At 40.5% G+C, this 21,904-nt stretch overlaps 3 protein-coding genes across 6 annotated transcripts in view; 2 read left to right on the top strand and 1 right to left on the bottom strand.

The window, feature by feature from the left end:
- LOC143114684 (tumor necrosis factor receptor superfamily member 14-like) overlaps positions 1 to 1,952 on the top strand; it is a 13,494-nt gene extending 11,542 nt beyond the window's left edge. Inside the window, exon 11 of the mRNA XM_076276405.1 lies at positions 423 to 1,952. The gene's annotated coding sequence lies outside the window, so the exon portion shown is untranslated. The remainder of the gene's footprint in view (positions 1 to 422) is intronic.
- Positions 1,953 to 5,686: 3,734 nt separating this feature from the next.
- On the top strand, positions 5,687 to 21,895 carry LOC143114682 (tumor necrosis factor receptor superfamily member 14-like). Of its 3 annotated transcripts, none has more exons than XM_076276402.1 (7): positions 5,892 to 5,965; positions 14,306 to 14,498; positions 15,765 to 15,888; positions 16,143 to 16,268; positions 16,407 to 16,562; positions 19,558 to 19,645; positions 21,458 to 21,895. In XM_076276402.1, the coding sequence occupies exons 3-7, from the start codon at positions 15,822 to 15,824 to the stop codon at positions 21,645 to 21,647; spliced, it is 627 nt and encodes a 208-aa protein (XP_076132517.1). In that variant the 5' UTR covers positions 5,892 to 5,965; positions 14,306 to 14,498; positions 15,765 to 15,821; the 3' UTR covers positions 21,648 to 21,895. The 3 variants fall into 3 exon arrangements, with proteins under 3 accessions (XP_076132515.1, XP_076132517.1, XP_076132516.1); XM_076276401.1 differs by having other exon boundaries at positions 14,306 to 14,544; XM_076276400.1 differs by lacking the exon at positions 14,306 to 14,498 and having other exon boundaries at positions 5,687 to 5,965.
- Positions 6,292 to 9,545, bottom strand: LOC143114683 (uncharacterized). Of its 2 annotated transcripts, none has more exons than XM_076276404.1 (9): positions 9,469 to 9,545; positions 9,096 to 9,245; positions 8,832 to 8,974; positions 8,562 to 8,619; positions 8,350 to 8,442; positions 7,840 to 8,256; positions 7,578 to 7,749; positions 7,316 to 7,443; positions 6,292 to 7,189 (listed from the first exon to the last, which is right to left on the bottom strand). In XM_076276404.1, the coding sequence occupies exons 6-9, from the start codon at positions 7,942 to 7,944 to the stop codon at positions 6,974 to 6,976; spliced, it is 621 nt and encodes a 206-aa protein (XP_076132519.1). In that variant the 5' UTR covers positions 7,945 to 8,256; positions 8,350 to 8,442; positions 8,562 to 8,619; positions 8,832 to 8,974; positions 9,096 to 9,245; positions 9,469 to 9,545; the 3' UTR covers positions 6,292 to 6,973. The 2 variants fall into 2 exon arrangements, with proteins under 2 accessions (XP_076132519.1, XP_076132518.1); XM_076276403.1 differs by lacking the exon at positions 9,469 to 9,545 and having other exon boundaries at positions 7,840 to 8,063; positions 8,145 to 8,256; positions 9,096 to 9,316.
- Positions 21,896 to 21,904: the final 9 nt, after the last annotated feature.

Below are 21,904 nucleotides of genomic sequence, written 5' to 3'. Positions count from 1 at the left end.
AAAGGAAAGTTTGCATAATTAAATGCTTTTGAAAGATATTTTTGCGGCATATCGCCTTTACTATCTACCCTCCTTTTTGACAACTGACATATCGGTTTTACATATCGGTTATCGGCCTCCTGTTTTGGTAATAATTGATATCGGTATCGGCCCTGAAAAAAACATATCGGTCGATCCCTACTTTGAATATCTGATGCAGCCTCTTGCTTGTTAACCACACATCACGATTGCATTTACATTTGTTGATGTAAGGTTAGGCATTATCACAGTGGTGCAGATTGCATCTGATCTGCATCTGATTACATTTGAGCAACTGTACTGAAGACTGCTTTGTGAACGAAGTCTCAAACACTTCATCCTTTCTGTGTGGTTTTGAAAAGTACATTTGGGAGCATAAAACACGTGGACCTTTCCCCCGTCAGGTGTGAATCTTTGGGACTCGTCATGAGGAAGCCAGGGACGCACACAGCTGATGCTCACTGTGAAATCCATCGTCATCGTTTTATGGATACATCTGGCAGCAATTTGTTTTATGGTAGTTTTGCTAGTGGTGGTGGCAGAGACACTGAAAAATAAGACACTGAATATTGACCAAGCAGGGAGGCATGTGCAGAGAAGAGAAGGATATATCATGTAATCTGACTCTGTCATAGGCAAATAAGCACGATAAGCTACATTCCCAGCAGGTTAACATGTTCCTTTAAGGCATCCTTTTCTGTTGATAGGTCACAAGTGAGATTATTTAGTTGAGTCATTTAAAGGTACACTGCCACTAGAGTATTATTGGACACAGGAAACAGTGCAGCTGCAGCAATAAGTACTACTCACATAGAATAGAGCAGTGGTTCTCAACCTTTTTTCAGTGATGTACCCCCTGTGAAATATTTTTTTAGCCAAGTACCCCCTAACCAGCGCACAAGAATTACCGCTACACTTCAACGACTCCATCGTTTGAGTTTTGACAGTGATTGACAGGTGATGGCGGGTGGCATGTGACCGGTTGAGTTGAACCATCCTGGTATGGGGGTGACTCTGGGTTTTTAGGATAATGAAATTGAATGAAATTGAGCCTACTGAAATATAACATTTATTTTATGAACTTATATTTTCCTGAAATATTTATTAAATAATTGTTTTAAAAGTATTTTTACTTTTTAAATTCTACTTTTTAAATATATGTATATTTTAATTTTTTCATGTATTAGTACTAGCATTGATTTTTAAAGAAATAAAATATAAAAAGCGTATTATAGAAATTCTTATATTTTGACATGTATCTCACCACAGCAAGGTCATAGCTCTACATGCATTTCATGTGTGTGTAGGGCAGACTGTCCTGAATCTGGCAATATCATTGCCATGGTGGAGGGATTCTCTGGGGCTGAGCAATTTACAGACATATGTGGTGTGCGCCTTACAGAAATAAATGCCATTTTTTTATTTAGTGATTAAAAATGACCTTTCTGCGCTCCATATCTGTGACAGAACTGATCTGACCTGACTGAAGCCGAGTTTGCGCGTTAGCTAATGTGTGCCTATGGTGTCTGCACCTATGATTCTATGAACTTTTTACTGCATTGCCATGAACAAAGTAAAGGCAAAAAAGGTGTTTCTTTGTTGAACAAATTGGGATGCAATGTGAGCTTTGAATTGGATGCCATGCAGGAATTTGCTAGAATCTCAAAACCGGATTATGAACATTCTTTGCCATAGAGAAACACACAATAGCGTTGGATTATAAACATGCTTTGCCACAAAAACAGACAAAAACGAGAGGTAAGTCGAGCTATATGAAGTTATTATTTTGCAGTCACTTCGTCTGTTTTCATAAGCCAGAAAGATCGACATACTTGGTACCAATAGATAGCCCCGTGTCTCCTCTTTCATCTGATATGCGTGCCATATCTATGCGTTAACGGGTTTGTGAGTAATTCAAACGAGAGTAATGGGTGCGCAGGTAAACGCAGAGAAGACTGTAAATATGATGCAATTTGATTTAATTTCATGATTTATTCTTATTTTCATACTTTAACGTACAGACAAGTGCGTGGTCTCGTTGGAAAGCCCCACTTCTGCTCTGTCACGCAATAACGGATTCATCTCGATGAACAGTTGCGGAGCAATGTAACAGAGAAGAAAGGGTTTGTTCTTTGACAGACTTTGCGTCAATCGGGTTCTAAGGGTTAAAATCTCACGTACCCCCTGGAGTGCCTTCACGTACCCCCATTTGAGAACCACTGGAATAGAGTAACAGTTCAGCAATAAGTACTACTCACATAGAATAGAGTAACAGTTCAAGCGTATTCTACGTATGGTGTAAGAATGCACAGCCAGACTCAGCAACAGTAACATGATGACGTTCACTGATGCTGCTACAGTTGTGGGTCTCATCAGCAGAGGGGAGGAGCAAACAGGATGGAGCTGGAGCAGCTGGCAGTGTGGTTCTCTTCCCGAATGTGGACAAGACCAAGGAAATGGGCATTGATTTCAGGAGGACCCACACAGAGCACCACCCCCTGCTTGCCGTAGATAGAATGGCTGTGTAGGGGGTCACTACCTTGTTCCTTGGACACTACACCTGTCGGATGATCTGACCTCAGCCAATAACAGCATGGCCGGCGTCAAGAAGGCCCAGCAGTGGCTGTATCCACTCAGGAGGCTCCAGCATGTTAGCCAATCAACTCCGGCCCTGAAACGTAAAGAAATAAAATACCTTGGTAACATTCTTGATAAGAGGTACATTGTTTATTATTCACAGTTTTCTGCTCATATTTGGTGTAGTTAACTGTGGAGACCAATAGTAGCAGTGCAGCTTCATCTCCTGCTTTAAAAACATAAATGTAGATCCATTCTGCAGCCTTCTTTCATTTGGGGTCTTTAGCTTTGGCTCCCTCTGATATGGCCTCCGTGTTCTCTGCTGCCTTCTGGATCTTGGCCCCCGATTCGATTCGGCCTCCTCCTCAGTCTTAACGGCCTTTAGAGTCTTGATGACGAAGTAGCTGTAGAGGCAGAAATGGACACAGAAAAGGAGGTTAAACAGACCAAAAAAAGCCAAAACTGGTAAGTGCTCCTCGTCCGTGTTGCCTACCACGTTTCACTAGGATGCTCAGTCATTATATGCGTAGCCTGTTTTGTTTCTTCTCTTGGTTGTCTTCTCTAGATGGCAGTGAATAATAAAGCACCCACAGCGCCTAAAAGTCACCCGTCCGCGATGGTGATGGTGGCTTTGCCTCATGTACAAGTTTGCAAATAATAACAAAGCACCTGTGCAAATAAGGCAAAACAGGGAAAGTGTGATACAGCTGAGACACACTGTCACATAAAAGCCAGTCACATAGGCCAGTAAATGTACACACACACTCGCATACAAGACAGACACATGGGGCCTACAAATGTACACACACACTCACAAAAGACAGACACATGGGGCCTACAAATGTACACACACACTCGCATACAAGACAGACACATGGGGCCTACAAATGTACACACACTCACAAAAGACAGACACATGGGGCCTACAGTATGTACACACACTCACACTAGAGACTTTTGAAGCACAAGAGTGGAACAAAAACACTTAAAACATTGGTGTACCTATTCCAAGTACCAGACCCACTGACTCCTGTCTAAGAATATGTTCATATAAAGGTGTATGACATGTGTGCTAATGACTCCTCTTTAAGAATGTGTTCATATAAAGGCGTATGACATGTGTGCTAATGACTCCTCTTTAAGAATATGTTCATATAAAGGTGTATGACGTGTGCTAATGTCACTGCCGTGTTTCAGATGTGATACTATTGTTGTCCACTAGAGTGTAAGGTTTACAACTGAATGACAATTGAAAATGGATGGATTAGAGTTGTAATATATACACAAATAATGTCTATTCAGTGTTTTTTTTAAATTATTATTATTTAAATGTTTTTCATATTTAATTTGCTTTATATGTATACCAAATATTCCACCATTATCATGAAGGCTATCTTGTATCTGTTGTGGCATTAACTGAAAGTGAGGCAGAGAGGCATCACCAAATCACCCAGTCTGTCTAAAAGCAAGAAGAAAAAAACATAATCCAGCAAAGACTTTTGGAGTGAGTTTTTGAATTGGATCAGGGAGATAGAGTTAGTAGCATTTTGACATTATCAACGTTACGTAATCAATTAATGGAGTAACGTAATCAATTAATGAGTAAAGTAATAATTTGTTTCTACTGAGTATATTCCTCTGAGGAGCCAAATGTGTGAAGTGTGAAATTCATGCATAATCTCATGATGTCTTGGTGGTTTGATATTCAGATTAAACTTCATGAGGCAATAGCCAAAGCCGTAAAATAAATGATTTTACGGCTTCTGATGAAACTACCAAATGAAATGAATTAGTTATGAATGGGTTAGTGCAAGAGTCCACAAATCCTCAGAGCCATTTGACATACATTCATATCTCTCCTTTCTGGAATGTAACACTACTATTCACCCAATTTTTTATAAAGAAATGTGAAGCTGCTCCCCTGATTGCCACACACACCGGATCAGCTGGATCCCTTTCAGCAACAGGAAGTTTATGACAAACTTGAAGAAATCTGAACAATTCCATTTTAACACCTAACTCATACTGTCTTAAAAGAGAATTCCGGTGTGATTTTGACCTAAAGTGTTTTGAAACATGATACCGAGTGTGAACGTATGTCTCAGCCCATCTCGGCTTGTCCCCTGCACTCCGAAATCTGGCGCTAGTTAGCCGATGCTACCAACAAGGCGGTCAATGGTTGTGCCTCGGCATCGGCATAGCCATGCAAATAAATCACTGTTTTACACCATTTACGAGGCTCAATGTATCTCCACACTTCATTGGTAGACTTCCAAGGGCCCTGAGATTTAAAACGAGACATTGAGAACTTTGAAAAAGCACTGGTAGTTTACTTACAAGACGATTTATACAGACAGTATCTTCTCGAAGTTTAGCGTTTGCAGCCATCTTGAATTTAGTCACGATAAGTCGAGCGACGAGTAAGAATGAACAGGTATGATAAGGGATCAGATTCCAAAAATAATTCTGTGGAAATGCATGGATTACAGTTTCTTCCAGTAGCAGCAACTGGAATCCATGCATTTCCACGGAATTATTTTTGGAATCTGATCCCTTATCATACCTGTTCATTCTTACTCGTCGCTCGACTTATCGTGACTAAATTCAAGATGGCTGCAAACGCTAAACTTCGAGAAGATACTGTCTGTATATATCGTCTTGTAAGTAAACTACCAGTGCTTTTTCAAAGTTCTCAATGTCTCGTTTTAAATGTCAGGGCCCTTGGAAGTCTGCCAATGAAGTGTGGAGATACATTGAGCCTCGTAAATGGTGTAAAACAGTGATTTATTTGCATGGCTATGCCGATGCCGAGGCACAACCATTGACCGCCTTGTTGGTAGCATCGGCTAACTAGCGCCAGATTTCGGAGTGCAGGGGACAAGCCGAGATGGGCTATGAGACATACGTTCACACTCGGTATCATGTTTCAAAACACTTTAGGTCAAAATCACACCGGAATTCTCCTTTAAGGACATTTTGATGAACACTGCTGCTCAGAAAGTCACACTGCATTCTCTCTCTAACCAAAGGTACTTGCCATGAATGACATCCAAATCCAGTCATGTAAATCCACAAGGCTGAGAGAAAGTAGAGGATTTTACTGTTAATCCACAACTGAATGAGTCAACTACAGTCTACGACACTCTGTACCTTCAGGTGTGTTTATGTGTGGAAAGATACACCCCCAGAAAACCACAGTCTTTCCGATGGGCTGCTTTTTGCTCCGTATGTGTGGGAGTCAGTTGAGTTATTTATATCTCATTCATGCGCTTGTTTAGGATAGTTTAGGATTCATTTATAAGACATGTTACGTGTGAACAGTTCTCTCAAACAGTTTTCCTTTGAAGCATCACACAGAGGACACAGAGATGTGAGTAGCCTTTACCTTCATTCTTCTCTTGGTATAAAGAAGACAAATCTATTGAAATATGATCACATTTCTTATTTACATTTATTCTAGCAGGCACCTTCATCCAAACTGACTACTGGTAGCCTATATACATAAGAAATGCTATTTAATAAGCTTTTACATTAGGCTTAAATTATATGATTTTAGTGCTGTTGGATTGGTTGTACTGAGAGCAAGAAGAGGTCTAGATATCAGTTCCAGTCCTTGATTATAATGGGCTGATCCATGTAGGTTACTCTAGAAAACTGCTTCACATCCCTGGTACCAAAGATCCTACACAGTAAAAACAGAAGTGTTAATTTTACTCTTTAAGAGTTGAATTTAACTCTGTGTCAGATAACATTTGGTCCCACCCTAAACTAGTGTAAAATTTACTCTGTAGCCAGTGTAAGATTTTCAGAGTTAATTCTACTCAATATTGTGTAAAAATCAACAATGACCTGTGTAAAAATATTTAACACTGTAGTCGAATTACACTGTTAAGAGTAATGTGATTACACTTTATAGAGTTAATTTAACTACAAATTTACTTAAAAAAAAACACACTTTAAAGTGTAATAATATTTACTTTTAATTTCTCTACAGTGTTATTTTTAATGTAAATCTTATGATGTGGTGTTACTGAATTACAATAATGAACTAATATCTAATGAAAAGAGAAAAACAAAAACACAAGATGACGGCACCAGCATTTATTGTAAATATGTGAATTCACATTGCAAACACATTGCCCTCTTGCTTTGTCTATAAAAACAAAAATAATAACACTTAAAAATAAAATACTACACAATGCTTACCAAAGAAAAGACAAGGACTTCCTTGGTCACTTTCGATTTTTTTTTTTGTGCTTGCAAAGAAACATCAACTAACGCACAATTCTTGCACGCAACTCGACAACTCTTGGAGTCTCCTTTGTTTCCCCCAGATCAATGTTATAGATAGTTGTTTGCACAAAAGTGTAAAAGCTGCTCAAGGAAGAACTGTATGACATACCAAAGACACATAATGGGCTTTAAAGAGTTCTTCAAAAGCTCCCACTGAACCTGTTGCCTTGCATTGAAGCGCATGCTTGTCAATCACAACGAAGTAGGAGTGAATGCTGCTCTGTGTGGATCCCTGGGCGAGAAGGTAGGGCTGAGTACTTTGGGTGATGTTGTCTAGATGCTGCTGCACACTGGTTCCAACCTACAACAAAATAAATTCAACAGAATTGTTTTAGTAACTAATCTCTAACAATAAATCAGATCACCTCAAACTGTGCATGAGATTGAAGTGATAGGAAATATATATTTTAACAACTGCCAAGCATACCTTTTGAAATCTGATGAGCTGATCTATAGCTTGAGATGCAGACATCTTTCCCAGACTCTTTCGACCTTGTGCAGATGGAGGTAGCAGATGTAGCAGCAGCAAGATGGCAGACATGTCACTGTCCCAGCCTACAAATAAGTAAAGAAACATCTGATTAACATTATGCCATAATAGTATTCAATTATCAACTTGCACAATTACCAAAATGTGTACTGCAGACCTACATAATCAACAATATGAAGTAAAAAGGTTTGATTCTTACCATTCTCAACTTGCGCAGCTGACTCAGCATTGTGCATCAAGTCCAAGAGTTCAGTGGTGGGTACAAGTCCATGGCTCTCCTTTATTACTTTTGCTTTGAAAGTGGTTGGCCACCTCTCTAAGAATTTGTTGGCTGTGGTCTCACCAAACAGAAGTCTGAAATCTTGTTCCACCTGCAATGCAACACACATAGACATGAGTGATGAGTGATAACTGATGCTGCATTGGATATATTAGTGATGCAGCGAACTGAGATGTCGTACCAGTCCTGGTGTGTCCAGAAATCGTGGAAAGACCAATAAGACATCTGATGATTTGTTTTCATCATTGACCATTGCTTGCCGATAAATGAAGGTCGTTTTCATCATCTCATGGACAGTGTCTTCATCAGCAGAGTGTCTCAAAACACTAATAGCTGCTTCCACATCCTCATCAGATGGCACTTTGTCAAAGATGAAGGGTTGTTGACCATGGCCTGGCCCACCAACTTAAGACAAAATACAATGTCAAAGACTTTCTGCACAATCCACAAATCACCAACATCATTGTTACTGATCAGTAAACATACCTTTTGGAGATTTGCTGACTGAAGCGCATCTTTCCTCTGCAGTTTTTGTTTGTATGGTCTTTAATCGCCATGCAAGGTATCCAGAACCACTCTTCGGATCGTAGAAATGTTCCTATGTGATTATAAATACATTACACACAAAAGAGTACTACAACAGTTCAGAAAGTGAATACGTGCATAATGTTGCAATGGCCCTTATACTTACATATCATGTTGTGAGTATGGGTCTTCCAGATAGGGAAACAAGGCGACTATCCCCTGGGCATAAGTCACTCCGACACTTTTGGGGGGTGATGTCCTAGCATATGAATTCAAAGATAACATCTTTCAATTGATATTGTACAACCCAATTTACATTACTGTTACTGTAAATAATAACAATGTTTCTTTCAGCCCATCTACATATGTAATGCTTACCCATGTGTTTCTGTCATCTCAGCAGCAAGTATGTTAATCATCTGTCTTCTGGTGGCATCTGTCAAAGATTTGTTTTTTCCATACTCTTGCATAATGAGTTCACCACCAGGCTTTGATGTTAGAATTTCTTCAATCAACTTTAGGTGGAATAAAATGCAATTTTAGTCATTTTAAAACCATATGTAACACTGAAAATAGTTATTTAAAAAACACTTCCCATGATATGATATAACATTCAGACTGGACTTAGCAGCAATTTCCACTACCTACCGTTTTTGCCTTATAGTTTATTCGGCATGGCCTTTTAGGATGGCTTTGTTCACCAGCGGCTGCTTCTTCATTAGGGTCACACAGAGAGAAATTCTGAACGACGGTGTCATCAGATGTTACTAAGCATGATGATTGAGAGGCAGCTGTTAATTTGTATAAAACATAGAAATATATTACATGAGGCTGTTATTTTTAAGACGATAAATGTTCTCATTCCAGCCTTTAAACTAAATAAACACATTTCGAAATTGTCTGAATGAGTACCAAGTCCTTCATCGCCTAGAATGATTCGAAAGGTTCCAGGTGATTACTTCAATACTTCTTCAAAAACCCCTGAGTCAACTTCTGTGTCAGACTGGTCATACACCTTAATGTCTGGCTGTCTGCTCTCTGGTATGTTGAATTTTAGGCAAACTGGTTCAAAAAAAAAGAAAAAGGGAAATAATTAAATGATGGTGATCCCCATGTTTTTCCTTCTTGCAAGAACCAAAGGTCAAATAACAATTATTTAACTTAGCCTCATGTATTCACAAAAATGTTTAAAGACAAAGTTAACTAGTTCTCGTAATATAATAGGTTAATGCTGTACTCTTGCAATAGAGTGAGATATTGCTTTAATCTAATGTAGCCTACTCACCTTCTTTCAAGAAAGCGTCAAATGTTGGTTCAGACAGCTTCACATATTTTTGCTCTCCCTGAACTGAACACGCAAAAGCATTGTGCACCTGTTGATAGAGGTAAAAATATATATAAAAAATCATAATTTAAGCTAGTTCAACTAAGAGAGTTACCTATTCGTTTTTCTATGCAAAATAGAGTACACTGTAACTACAAAGGTTACAGAAGGCAAAGTCGTGCTGGTTGAATAATTTATACTCCGCAGCAAATTGGGTGACGTGAAGTTCACGTAAATGAGGCGCTAGCTTCTTGTCCCATTAGCTAGCAAATTGAGTTAGCTAGCTCATTCATTAGCTATTTCAATTCGCTCTGGTTTCTGTAAACAGTAACAGTTAAAATGGTTAAGCCACGTTAAACGAACCCATCATGCAATCAGTGAACTAAGCTATCGTTTTATAACACTAACATTAACTATGAGACCAATAGTATGCTAACAGTAAAGTTACCAGCATGAAAACGCTAGAATAGAATAGTGTTGGGAAACTAACGTTAGCGAACAACAGCTAAAATCTTATAAAGGTTGCGTTGTTAGCGACTGAGCTAACACTGTTTTAAGCATTTACCATTCTTACCAACTTCATTGATGAAAATATTGCAACACTAACAACATCCACCATAAAGAAAGACAGAAAAGAGTTACTGGATGCTAGCTTGCTTATAGTAAGCTAGCCTACATTCCCTTGTCGTTACACCATGACAAGCACAATCTATCTTCAGACTGCCAACGTAACGTTAGCGGCTTCAAACGAACTGATGCTTAGCTCTAGAAAACGGACAGTAGGCCTATTTCTTACCTCAATGCGGGGAAAACCTTGGTCTGAACTGATGTGTCGAACATTTGAACTAATGCCCAATTTGCCAGCTGATAACGTTAACGAACTCACTAATTTACAAGGTGGGGAGTTACCGTTACCGCCATATGGAAATCGACGACATAACGATAGAGATGGTTGCTTGCAACTAACACAACAACAAAAATAGCCTAATGTACATTTGAAAAAAGACCGGTTTGTTGTTCACAACACAGAAATGTTAACATTACTTACCTGACAATATCAGTTGGCTACTCCTTCGCAGTCGTCCTTCAGCCTCGGTAGTTGGCCTACAGCAGCAGAGTGGCGGGTAACCTATTCATCACGCTGTAGAGTTGAATTTTTCACTGCATGTCTGCAGAATTTTACTCTTACTTTTAACTCCACTGATAGAGCAACTTTACTCTCCAAAATGTTGAAAATACTCCATCTGGGTTTAAATAACTTTACTCTGAAATATTAACACCCCATTTTTTACTGTGTAGATTACCAAAATTTCAACCTTCTCTGCCATTAGCCTACCATGACTAACAAAACTGTGTTGTTGTGTCTTTGTTGCTTTGCAATTGTTGTGAGCTTGGCAGAAAAACAATGCTTTCCTAACTTATACGTTCTAAAATCTCTTGGGGCATATTGCTTAATGTCCATTCTCACTGGCAGGGGCAGACTTGTTTCAGACAATCAGGTCTGGGCCAAAAACAGAATCTTCATAATCTGACAAAAAAAGGTTCAGGATATAGAAGTGGTAGTGTAGAAGGGGTGGTGGTAGTGTGCAGTAGCCTGGAAGCTGTGGGTTCAATTCCCGGGTTGTGGGTTCAATAACCCCACGTTGCTACGAGTCAATGTAAGCCCTTGTATATTTGACATACTGTATGTAAGTCACTTTAGACAACAGTGTCTACTAAATGTATAAATGTTAAGTTGTAAGGCCGCCTTGTGGAGATGTCTTTGATGGTTTGTTACAGCACTCAGCCGTCTAAGAAAATAGAAATGTAGGCCTAAGAAGGTTTTTTTTGACATCCTCCTCCTCCTACGAACTGACTGCCATCGGCAGTGGTAGGCCTACTTCCTTTCCAAATCCTCCTCCACATCAACCCACATCCTGTCTGGTAAAGCAGCACAATTTCGTTCAAATGAAGCGCGTAGGCCAGGTGTTGAACCGTGACGTGCATTTCCACACTTGCTAGGCTGTTCCAGAGCCTGCTCTGGGCTGTTCCATTGCATGTGATCTTGGAAGGTGCACAGCCAAAGATTCTAGAGCGCTACGCTAGCAACGGACTCGGAAGAAAGCATTCTATCAAGGATACACTCTTGACTTTGAGAAATAGGCAAATCTGCCAGCCAGTGATATTGTGTGACAGTGATAATGCACCAAAGCTCAACTATGGATTGGCCACGATTTTTTTTTTACTGCTCACAAGTTTTTGATTTTTTTGTAGGCCTATGACTTTTCTGGCTTATTTTTTTCTGTCTTTATTTGCCGTTCTCTTTTATGCTGTTCTCTTGTGCTAGACATTTCAGAATATCATGACACCATCTGAATGCAAAAGGTTTGGAATTTTAGACTTTGCAACACACACCTCCCGCCTTCACTACGTTGTCCATGTAAGGGATAATGGACTCCACAGTGGTCTGTTAAGTAAAGGATAATGTATAGAATGACGGTCATTATTGGGAAAATAAGTCCCGACAGAGCGAACCGGACCCCAACGCTCAGCGGAGCTGTTCACTTTTTTCCACTGTGCACAAAGTTATTGTAACTAAAAGTAATGATAAAAGGCACAACTCCCTGAGGACTTCACCATGGTCAATGCCTTTTTTGATCTGTGAGTGCGCGCATGTATTACGTCGCACATTATGGCAAAGGAGACAGCTTGTCATACGCTCGTCATACGTTTCCCAAAGTATATGCACTAATAACATAAAATAGGTTTAAATTAAAAAAGATAGATTAAAAAAAGCAATAACTGCATGAAATATAGGTTGTTCAGTAGTCTCGAAGCTCAAGTCCGAGTCAAGTCTGAAGTCTTTTAACTCATTGAGTGCCAAAAACGTAATATTACGTTTTTCCTTCCCATGCGTTGAGTGCCAAAAACGTAATATTACGTTTTTAGCTTTTTTTTTAAATTACGAAACTAGAAACTCTAATACACCTTATATGTGATTTTGGGAACTCTGTGATGAATAGAAATGAAATATATGACGGTCGTGAAACTCATGAAAACGCACAATCTGGACATTTTATCTGGACATTTTATCATAACTCGGTTGCCGCTTTGGGTTGAATCAGTGACGCATGCACGTCAGGTCAAAACCAGGCCATTTTCGTGGGTCTATCACGAGGCGGCAGTCTCGCCAGGTCTCACTGATCACTTCCCGGAATGTTTACACGAGTAAGTAACAGGCAACACTTCATATTTCATGAAAGACGTTATATCTCCATTTCTAGAAAAAAACTGCGATTTTGATGAAAACTAGCCACTGTTTAGCTTGGGATTTCTCAGGAACAGAGGCGTGTAGAAATACACGGTTTGCACCCACTGAGAGCTTAACGTCTGACCTTTTAATCGCGCTATTGTACGTGTTCATAGCTATAACACAGAATATGCTGTGGCTGTACATAAATCATCAACAATGGTCTAGATTGCTGGCACTCTAGGACAAAGCTCCCGAAAACAGCTTGGCATTCAATGAGTTAAGGTGGAGTCGCAAGTCAAGTCTGAAGTCACTGTTTTTGCGACTTAAAGGTTGTATCAGCGATAGCGGGGATATGTCACTTCTGTTGATGTTCAAACAAAACAGAGAGCTAGCTCGCTACTCCCTCCCCCTCCCTCCCGTGCAATTAAAACTCTCCTAATCGCGCATCTCGTCGGTTATTGGTTGAAACACTTTATTTTGCCTTTGAGTGGGTTACAAACCCTTGTTTGTAGCAATTGTTTTTGTATACAGATCTACAGAGCCTACAGAGACGCGTTTTTTTGACGGCCTGCTTATGGGGTAGACAGCTAGCGGATCGTTAGGAAAGATTAGATGAATGTCATCATTTATGTTTGGGCCTGAAATCGCTGATACAACCTTTAAGTGCAACTCGAGTTCGAGTCTCAGACTTGAGGGTGAATGTAAAGGTCTCTGGAACTGCCAATGACCAGGGCGGAGGTTGTTGAGTTCTGTGGAGGAAGGGGTTGGGGGTCACCGACTGTGTGGAGGAACCAGGATGGTTGCCCCCAGGCAGAAGGGGCTCCTCATCCTCCATCAGAGTGATTTTCCAGTTGTAGAGGTTGGACTGGTGTGTCGTCCATACCATACTGTGACACAGTTGGTGAGGATGCTCTCGATGGTGCAGTGGTCAAAGTTCACCAGGATCTGAGGAGACAGGTGGACCATCTTTAGTTTCCTCAGGAAGAAGAGACGTTGGTGAGCCTTCTTGATCAGGGTAGAAGTGTTGAGGGTCCAAGAGAGGTCCTCAGTGGACACCCAGAAACTTGAAGCTGGTGATATGCTCCACTTCAGTCTCGTTGATGATAATAGGCTTGTTTGAGATCGACTGAGTCTGACTTTGTCTGGCTTTCTACGTAAACGTGATCTTCAGAGGCTACAACAGAGGGCAGCTCCTCCCGGACAGACAGGCTACAGTCTGCCTGACGTGACTCGCGGGAGATATCGCGGAATTTTGTTTGCAATAAATACAGCAGAACTTTCATTCTTACTCATTAAAATGGGCATGATGACTGACGAAATTAATTCTTATGATGTAGTTTAAATAAACCACTGTTGTCATACAGTTAACAGGCCTGCATTGTAGCACACAAATTCAATATCAAGTGTTTTCCCTATATGTGTGTCTATCTATTTAGCCAACAGCATATAACAGAATAACAGAATATCCAAACGTTTTCAGTAGGCTAGCCTACCATTGTTGCAGAAATCACATATAAGAAGGTAATCCTTTTGATTTCTGTTAATTTTCGCATATTTCAACATAAGGAAGCAGCATGAGACACCCGTCAAAATCGTCATGAGGAGATTCCTTCCAAATGGCCCTGTCTCGTCTTTGAACTGACGTCATGAGGGCATGTTTCAGCTCGTGCAGATGAGCTCGTGGAAGGCAACTGCAAGATCTGTCTGCAGGCTAAGACTCCCGCGATATTTTAAGGTCATGTGACATGGTGACACGGTGGTAAGTCCCTCCCCGGCTGACAGAAGTCGGACAGGATTTCTAACCAGTAAGCATTGCGTCCATCCCAGTATGCATTGTGTTCAACCCAGCATGCATCACATCAAGACAGATCTGCATAAAGACGAACAAGCGGGTGTGCTAGCTTTAGAGTTCCTGAAGTCCACAATTAGCTCTTTGGTCTTTTTCGTGTTTCGTGCCACACTGTAGGCCGTCTCATCATTGTTGCTGATGAGACCAATCACCGTACTGACATCTGCAAACTTGACAATGGTGTTAGAGCCATGTACAGGTGTGCAGTCGTAGGTGAAGAGGGAGTAAATGACAGGGCTCAGCACACATCCCTGTGGTATGCCATTGTTCAGGGTGATGGTTGAAGAGGTGTGGTTATCTAACCTAACATACTCTGTTGGTTAAGATGTCAAGAATCCAGTTACAGAGGGAGGTATTGATGCCCAGTTCACTGAGTTTGGTGATCAGCTTGGAGGGGATAATGGTGTTGAATGCTGAACTGAAGTCAATGAACAGCATTAGTCAATGAACAGCTGGAGCTGGGTTAGTGTGTAGGAGCCGGAAAGTTGTGGATTCAAGTCCCTGCTTCCACCGTTGGGCCCTTGAGCAAGGCACTTAACCCCAAATTGCTCCGGAGACAATGTAATCCCTTGTAATCTAGTTGGCATGTGTAAGTAAGTTTGGACAACAGTGTCTGCTAAATGAATAAATGTAAATATAATGTAGGAGATTTCCCAAAGTTATGACATGTTAGTTGTGATGTCAGGGAACATCTCAGACATTGAATTGCTGGTGATAAATCATCAAATGACATCAAGGCAATTTGCTGAAAATGGCTACATTATGATGAAAAATGAGCCATATTTAATCAATTACAATCATAACTTATTCACAACAACAACAAAATCATAATTTATATATTTATGGTTATGTTATTAGCAGAACATTTTGTCCAAAGCAACTTACAGAATATTAACATTGCAATAGTTAAACATTGACTAGTTGAATAGATTTGTTAAGCAAAATAGTATTAATAAGAATATCAATAACAAGATCAAATATCAATAACGAAAGTAAACAATGAGTCTTTAACATTTCCAATTGTAATACCCAGACTCTTTTGTCAGAAATCAAACGCAGTAATGAGTCAAGTGAAGTTACTAGAAGTAAAGTTAGCAATTAACAGTTATAACTTAAACAAATTACTTGTGATCCTTTGTCCCAGAATTTAACTTAATGTCAATTGTTTTTTTACAGTTTACTAAAAGCCAGCTCAAGTTTTGCCTCTTGCTTCTGCATGCGGTCAGTGCGGTCATGATGAATGCATGTGGCCGTGCGGAGTATGAAATTGGACAGGATTGTTGCCCAATGTGTGGCACTGGTAAGTCACTCATTACTAACAGGGAGCTGAAGGCTACTGGGTAACTTCCAGTGAATTATGCTAAGCTAGGCTAACGGTGTCAAACTGTTAAACTGTTGTTGCACGCACAGAGAACTGAAGGGTATGTATCCTCGGCTCCAGACGGCAAATAGACTAATTCCCCAAAAATATGGCATGCTCCTTTAAAAGTTAAATGAAGACGTGTTAATGTTAACAATTCAATTGATGCCCAAATTGTGTTGTCTGTGTTTAAGGACATTTTGTGAAACGTCACTGCACAGAATTTACAAGCACCACATGTCTGCCATGTCCAAACTCCACCTTCACTGGTGCACCAAATGGACTCCTGAAATGTTTATCTTGTTTAGTGTGTGACTCAAGTAAGTCCTGTTTATTATTATTACTGATCACCAATATTCCATTCTGTAACTCGTTCACTCATTCATTCATTCACTCAGATGTTGTCACTCAGTCATACTATTATGCCCGGTGGTAATATTTGTGTGCATTTGGTTCAGGTGTAGGGTTGAGAGTAAAGAGGGCATGCAGCTCCACCTCAGACACACTCTGTGAGCCTCTGGAAGGTCACTACTGCACTGACCCAATCAAAGATGGCTGTAGAGGAGCTGTGGAACACACAAAGTGCTCACCAGGACAGTACATCAATCAAACAGGTTGGTTTGTTATTTGATTATTGTAAATATCAGTCACCTGTGGAAGCCACAGGGATTTAAAAACCCATCCAATAATTTAGCGTGGAGCATGACAAATAAACGGCTACCAACCACCTGCCTATCAACTCAACTTTCCTTCATGCACATGCTCTCAGCAGGAGCCTTCCGATGCACAGGGTAGCGCTAGAAAGACTATTACAAGTGCACAGGGTAACATTCTTTAGAACACAGCTGATTAACCGTCTGCTTTCACTTTTGAATGAAGTTCCAGTCCTTGCGTAGTGATATGAAAGACGTGAATTAGAAGCACAAAACCCATTTTCCTTGACAGCGGTCTGTTATCAGGAATTTGCAGACCACCGAATGTTGGGAAGGCCCATTTTAAGTGAATGGAGCATTATTCAGCATTATGAAGAGCCATGTAATAACAAGAATAAAGTAGAGTCACATTAGTTTGAAACATCAGTGTGTTTCAGCGTAGTGAGGTTTGTGTTTTCAGCCCTGGGGGAGCTAGTCTCTGGCTGAGTAGGCTATCCTTCAGTGTGTTTCAGTGTAGGCTATCCTTCAGTGTGTTTCAGTGTAGGCCATCCTTTCCACCTGGTAACATTGGAGATGGGGAACTTGAAAGTAGATAGCTCAGAAATATGAGGGACAGTTACGCTGGTTGTTGTATTTCAGTTGTTGGACTCAGTTGTTGGGCCTAAACCTCAGCAAACTTACATGTAAAGTGAAATATTTCAAGCCATTTTTTGTTTTAATCTTGATGATTATGGCTTAACAGGTCATGAAAGCCATAGTACATCTGAGTATATCAAAATATTACAGCCTTCTTGAGCCTTTAAACTCTTAGTCTGGTTCAGTAAACACAATTGTGATTGGGAAAGACTGTAGACTTGATAGTTGTCCAGAAGGCACTCATTAAGACCGTCTTTAAGGTGGGCAGGGTCTTCACAGAGTGCTGTATGAAAGCATATTCATAGAAAGTTGACTGGGAAAAGGGAAGGGAAAAGTGTGGTAGGAAAAGGTGCGCAAGCAACCAGGATGACAGCAGCCTTGAGAGAATTGTCAAACAAAGTCAGTTCAAGGACAAGGGGAACTTCACAAAGAGTGGACTGCGGCTGGAGTCTGTATCAAGAGCACAGACATGTCCAGGAAATGGGCTACAAGTGGCACATGCCTAGTGTCAAGCCACTCCTGAATCAGAGACAAGGTTAGAGTGTCTTACCTGGGCTAAGGAGAGACATAACTGGACCGTTGCTCAGTGGTCCAAACTCCTTTTTTCACATAAAAGCTTTTGCATTTAATTTGGATATATAAGAGTCCAACAAGGTCTGGAGGAAGAGTGGAGAGGCACAGAAGTTGCCTGAAGTCCAGTTTGATGTTTTATTTTCACAGTCTTTTGATTTGAGGTGCCATCTCATCTGCTGGTGTTGGTCCACTGTGTTTTATCATGTCCAGAGTCAATGCAGCCTTCTACCAGAAGATTTTAAAGCACTTAATGCTTCCATCTGCTGACAAGCTTTATGGAGCTGCTGATTTCCTTTTCCAGCAGGACTTTGAACCTGCCCACAGTGCCAAAACTGCTAGTAACTGGTTTGCTCACCATGGTATTACTGTGCTTGATTGTCCAGACAACTCGTCTGACCTGAACCCCATAGAGAACAAGGTTTATTGTCAAGAGGAAAATGAGAGACAGCAGACCCAACAATACAGACGACCTTAAGGCCTCTATCAAAGCAACCTGGGCTTCCATAACACCTCAACAGTGCCACAGCTGATTGCCTCCATAACGCACCACACTGATGCAGTAATTTGTGCAAAAGCAGCCTGACCAAGTATTGAGTGTATAAATGAATTATTTATGATTAGTCAGATTAATTAATTTCTTTTCAAATGGTCGACATTTCTGTATTATAACCTCTTTATTCTAATATTTTGAGATAGTAATTTTTGTTTTTCATGAGCTGTAACCCGTAATCATCAAGATTAATACAAAAAATTGCTTGAAACATTTCACATTATATCTAATGGATCAACTGTACAATACATGAAATATCCGCTTTTTGAGATACATTAGGGGAGGGAAATGAACTTTTCCACGATATTTAAATGTTTTGAGAGCCATCTGTATACTGTCTTTGAATAGGACGTTTTCTAAATGTGGTGAATGTAGCTTGTTAGGAGGTGATGCCAGCCTCACTGCAGACTCGAATGCAGATGAATGCTCTCGTACATGGGGTGCAAGTTTGACAGCGTATTTTGCCGACCGTGCATGCACACTGTGACCAGAGAGAAGTCAGACGGACAATGTGGGCAGAGTCAGACCGAACTTAATAAAGGATAGATAGAATTCAGATCAGATCAGAATTTAATACTGGTCGCATGTGTGATTGGTTTATTCAATTTCATTTCACCGGAGAGGTCTGGCCCATTTCAGAATCCCGCCTTGACTCTCCGCCTTCGCGCTACCTATATCACCATCGCACTAGGGGTCATTGGCACGTTAGTGTTGCACTCTGGTGCTGTGCAGGAGTGGCACGTTAGTGTTGCACTCTGGTGCTGTGCAGGAGTGGCAGGAGAGGGGGGCCATCGCACTAGGGGTCATTGTCACGTTAGTGGCAGGGGAAGGTGGCCAGAGGCCAGGGCTGGGTTTTTCAGTTGCATACTTGCTAAATCTTTTCTGGCTGCATTTTCCACGATCCCTCTGATTATTCATTTTAATATCCTTTCATTTAATTGCATTTTTAGAGAGTGTATAATAATAATAATAATAGTAATAAACAATAATTAGTTTATTGCCAGTCTATAAAGGTTGCACATGTCATACCTCTGCCTGGTTGTTTTTTAGATGTCTGTAATAACTCTTCTCTTGCAGACACAAGTCAAAACAAAACATAATCAAGACCTTCTCACTCAGTTGCAGGGCAGTCTTATGAAGGTCCCAAATTGAATACTTGTTTTTTCTGCTTGATTAGTGATAACTCTTCTCTTGCAGGCACCACCTTCACAGATGCTGTGTGTGTTGAGTGTGTAGGTGCCACATACTCCAACGGATCCTTCACATCCTGCAGACCACACACACGGTAAGAGTGCGCTATTCGGGGGGGCGCTGTGGCGCAACAGGCTACAGCGCCCGTACCATGTACGGGTCCAAGTGCCCACGGGGACCCAGGTTCGAGTCCGGCCTGCGGTCATGTCTCAATCCCACCCCATCTCTCTCTCCCACACCTTCCTGTCTATCTTTACTGTCCTATCAGAATAAAAGGCAAATGCCCAAAAAATATACTTTTTACCCCCAAAAAAAGAGTGCGCTATTGTCGTTTTCTGTGTTGTTTGGCTAAAGTACATTTGTGAGGGGTGAGAACCAGAGGGGCATAAGTGACATTTTGGGCGAAATTGAGATATATATGTATATATATATATATATATATATACATATGAAATTAAAGTTCTTTCTCCTGTCAAAAGGATGAAATGATTTAAAAATAGCTTTAGTGTTATTAGTGAAAACCCAAAGGACCCAAAGGAAGCAATTCACCTTATTCACACAGTGATCATTGTCTAAACCAAAACGAGGCTCCAGGGTACACTTACTATATAATTAGTGCATTCTTGCCACCTACTGGTGAATGCATAGAATGCAACAATACTATGGTCTGTGTACCCTATAGCAGTGTTTTTCAACCACTGTGCCGGGGCACACTAGTGTGCCGTGAGAGATCATCAGGTGTGCCGCAGAAAATTACCCAAATATCACTCACTGGTCCAGAAAAGCAACTGTTGCATCAAAGAATTTATAACCACATGCTCTCATTGATTGTATGATTGCACTATTTGTGGTATGCAGGCATTGTACAACAGGGGCCCAATATCCAGTATTCACACACAGAATCATCACATATCCAGTTCATTAAATTTGATATACAAAAGATAACAACAATTAAATTAGATATAGTCACCTACAAATGAAACAGAGGGCGCTTGTTTTATTGAGCAGGTCTTGCATGGCCATAATAAGGCCATATCTGTGTATTATTGAAATTTTAGGCTATGGTATGTTTATTTTTTCTTCACACAGGATGTTAGTGTGCCGTGGGACATTTTAAGTGTCAAAAGTGTGCCGTGGCACAAAAAAGGTTGAAAAACACTGACCTATACCCTCGTTTTTGCCACCAATGGCTGCCACGTGAATAAGGCAAATTGGTGTTGTTTTGGCCCTCCTGTAAAGTTGGTGAAGTGTCACTTACACCCCTCTGGCTCCAAGCCCTACTGGGTGCAGTGTCTTGTTTATTTATCCACTGAGTATCTTATGTCAGTATTGTAACTGTGTTAGAGGTTTACATTTAAAGGTGCAGTCAGCGACTGTCCAGGAATCGCATGTTGTTTAGCAGAAGCTTTTTCCCATGAAACACACCAGAGAGGTAGCTCCCCCTCCCTTCAGTATTCCCACAGAAACTCCACACAGGGTTTTGTTTTTGTTTGGGGGACATGCTGCACCCATTTGTTTGTGCCCAGTTTTGTCCAGTTGTGTCCAGTTTTGTCCAGTTTTCGGAGCCTGGGCTGCCTGCTGAGACCGTTTCTTTTACAGTGTACTCATGGAATGGGCAGCTAGCAGGTTGTGAGGAGATGATTGCTGAATGTGACAAAAAATTTTATGGGATTGGAAGGCGTCGGCGATCACTGACTGCACCTTTAAATGTGTACTATGAATTGATTTCTGCTGGACTAAACACTGCCTGACAACAGAAATCTAAAGTGACACTGTCAATGTGATTTTGAGAGGTACAGTTAGGCACATATAAATGTGGTTTTGAGAAGTATACTTAGGCCCATATAAATGTGATTTTGAGATGTATACTTGGGCCCGTATAAATGTGGTGCTCTGATCCTATCAGGTGTGAATCTCTGGGGCTGTTCACGTGGAAGCCAGGAACCCACACAGATGACGCTTACTGTGAAATCCGTCGCCATCGCATGGTTTTGTGGGCAGTGCTGACTTTATTTTGTGTTATTTTAGTTGTGCTATTGTTAAGGTGTTGGACAAAACCAAGAATATTAGTGGCTGTGTGTTGTGATAGTGCATAACAATACTTTTGTTTTTGGCATACAGTAACTTTTAATTTGTTCAGTTTTTTTTGTGTGGGGGGTATAATTATTATTACCGGCACATTTATCTGAAGATCTTCTAATCATCTGTGGGAATTTAACAGCACTTATACCAGTCAACAAGCTAATTGTTCTGTACATTATTCCAAGCAATCACATCACTTTTTATATTTGACTTTTTATATATTGAACAATGAACATATATAAAAACATATTTTTTTACCTTTTATACGTTT

Source organism: Alosa pseudoharengus, unplaced genomic scaffold (assembly GCF_046254945.1).
Source record: "Alosa pseudoharengus isolate Yale_2024_CS ecotype anadromous, Long Island Sound unplaced genomic scaffold, YU_APseudo_1.1 YU_APseudo_1.1_scf_9, whole genome shotgun sequence".
NCBI lineage: Eukaryota > Metazoa > Chordata > Actinopteri > Clupeiformes > Clupeidae > Alosa > Alosa pseudoharengus.
Note: the sequence above shows the minus strand (reverse complement) of the source record. Positions and strands in the feature narration are given on the sequence as shown.

Bases quoted from the DNA above. Each gene is read 5' to 3' on its own strand.
- LOC143114682 (XM_076276400.1), top strand. From the start codon at position 5,900: ATGTTACGTGTGAACAGTTCTCTCAAACAGTTTTCCTTTGAAGCATCA. The intron at 5,966-15,764 runs GTGAGTAGCCTT...GTTTTTTTACAG, and splicing joins CACACAGAGGACACAGAGAT to TTTACTAAAAGCCAGCTCAA. The intron at 16,269-16,406 runs GTAAGTCCTGTT...CATTTGGTTCAG, and splicing joins TTGTTTAGTGTGTGACTCAA to GTGTAGGGTTGAGAGTAAAG.
- LOC143114683 (XM_076276404.1), bottom strand. From the start codon at position 7,944: ATGATGAAAACGACCTTCATTTATCGGCAAGCAATGGTCAATGATGAA. The intron at 7,444-7,577 runs GTAAGAATCAAA...ACTTATTTGTAG, and splicing joins AGCTGCGCAAGTTGAGAATG to GCTGGGACAGTGACATGTCT. The intron at 7,190-7,315 runs GTATGCTTGGCA...ATTTTGTTGTAG, and splicing joins AGCTCATCAGATTTCAAAAG to GTTGGAACCAGTGTGCAGCA.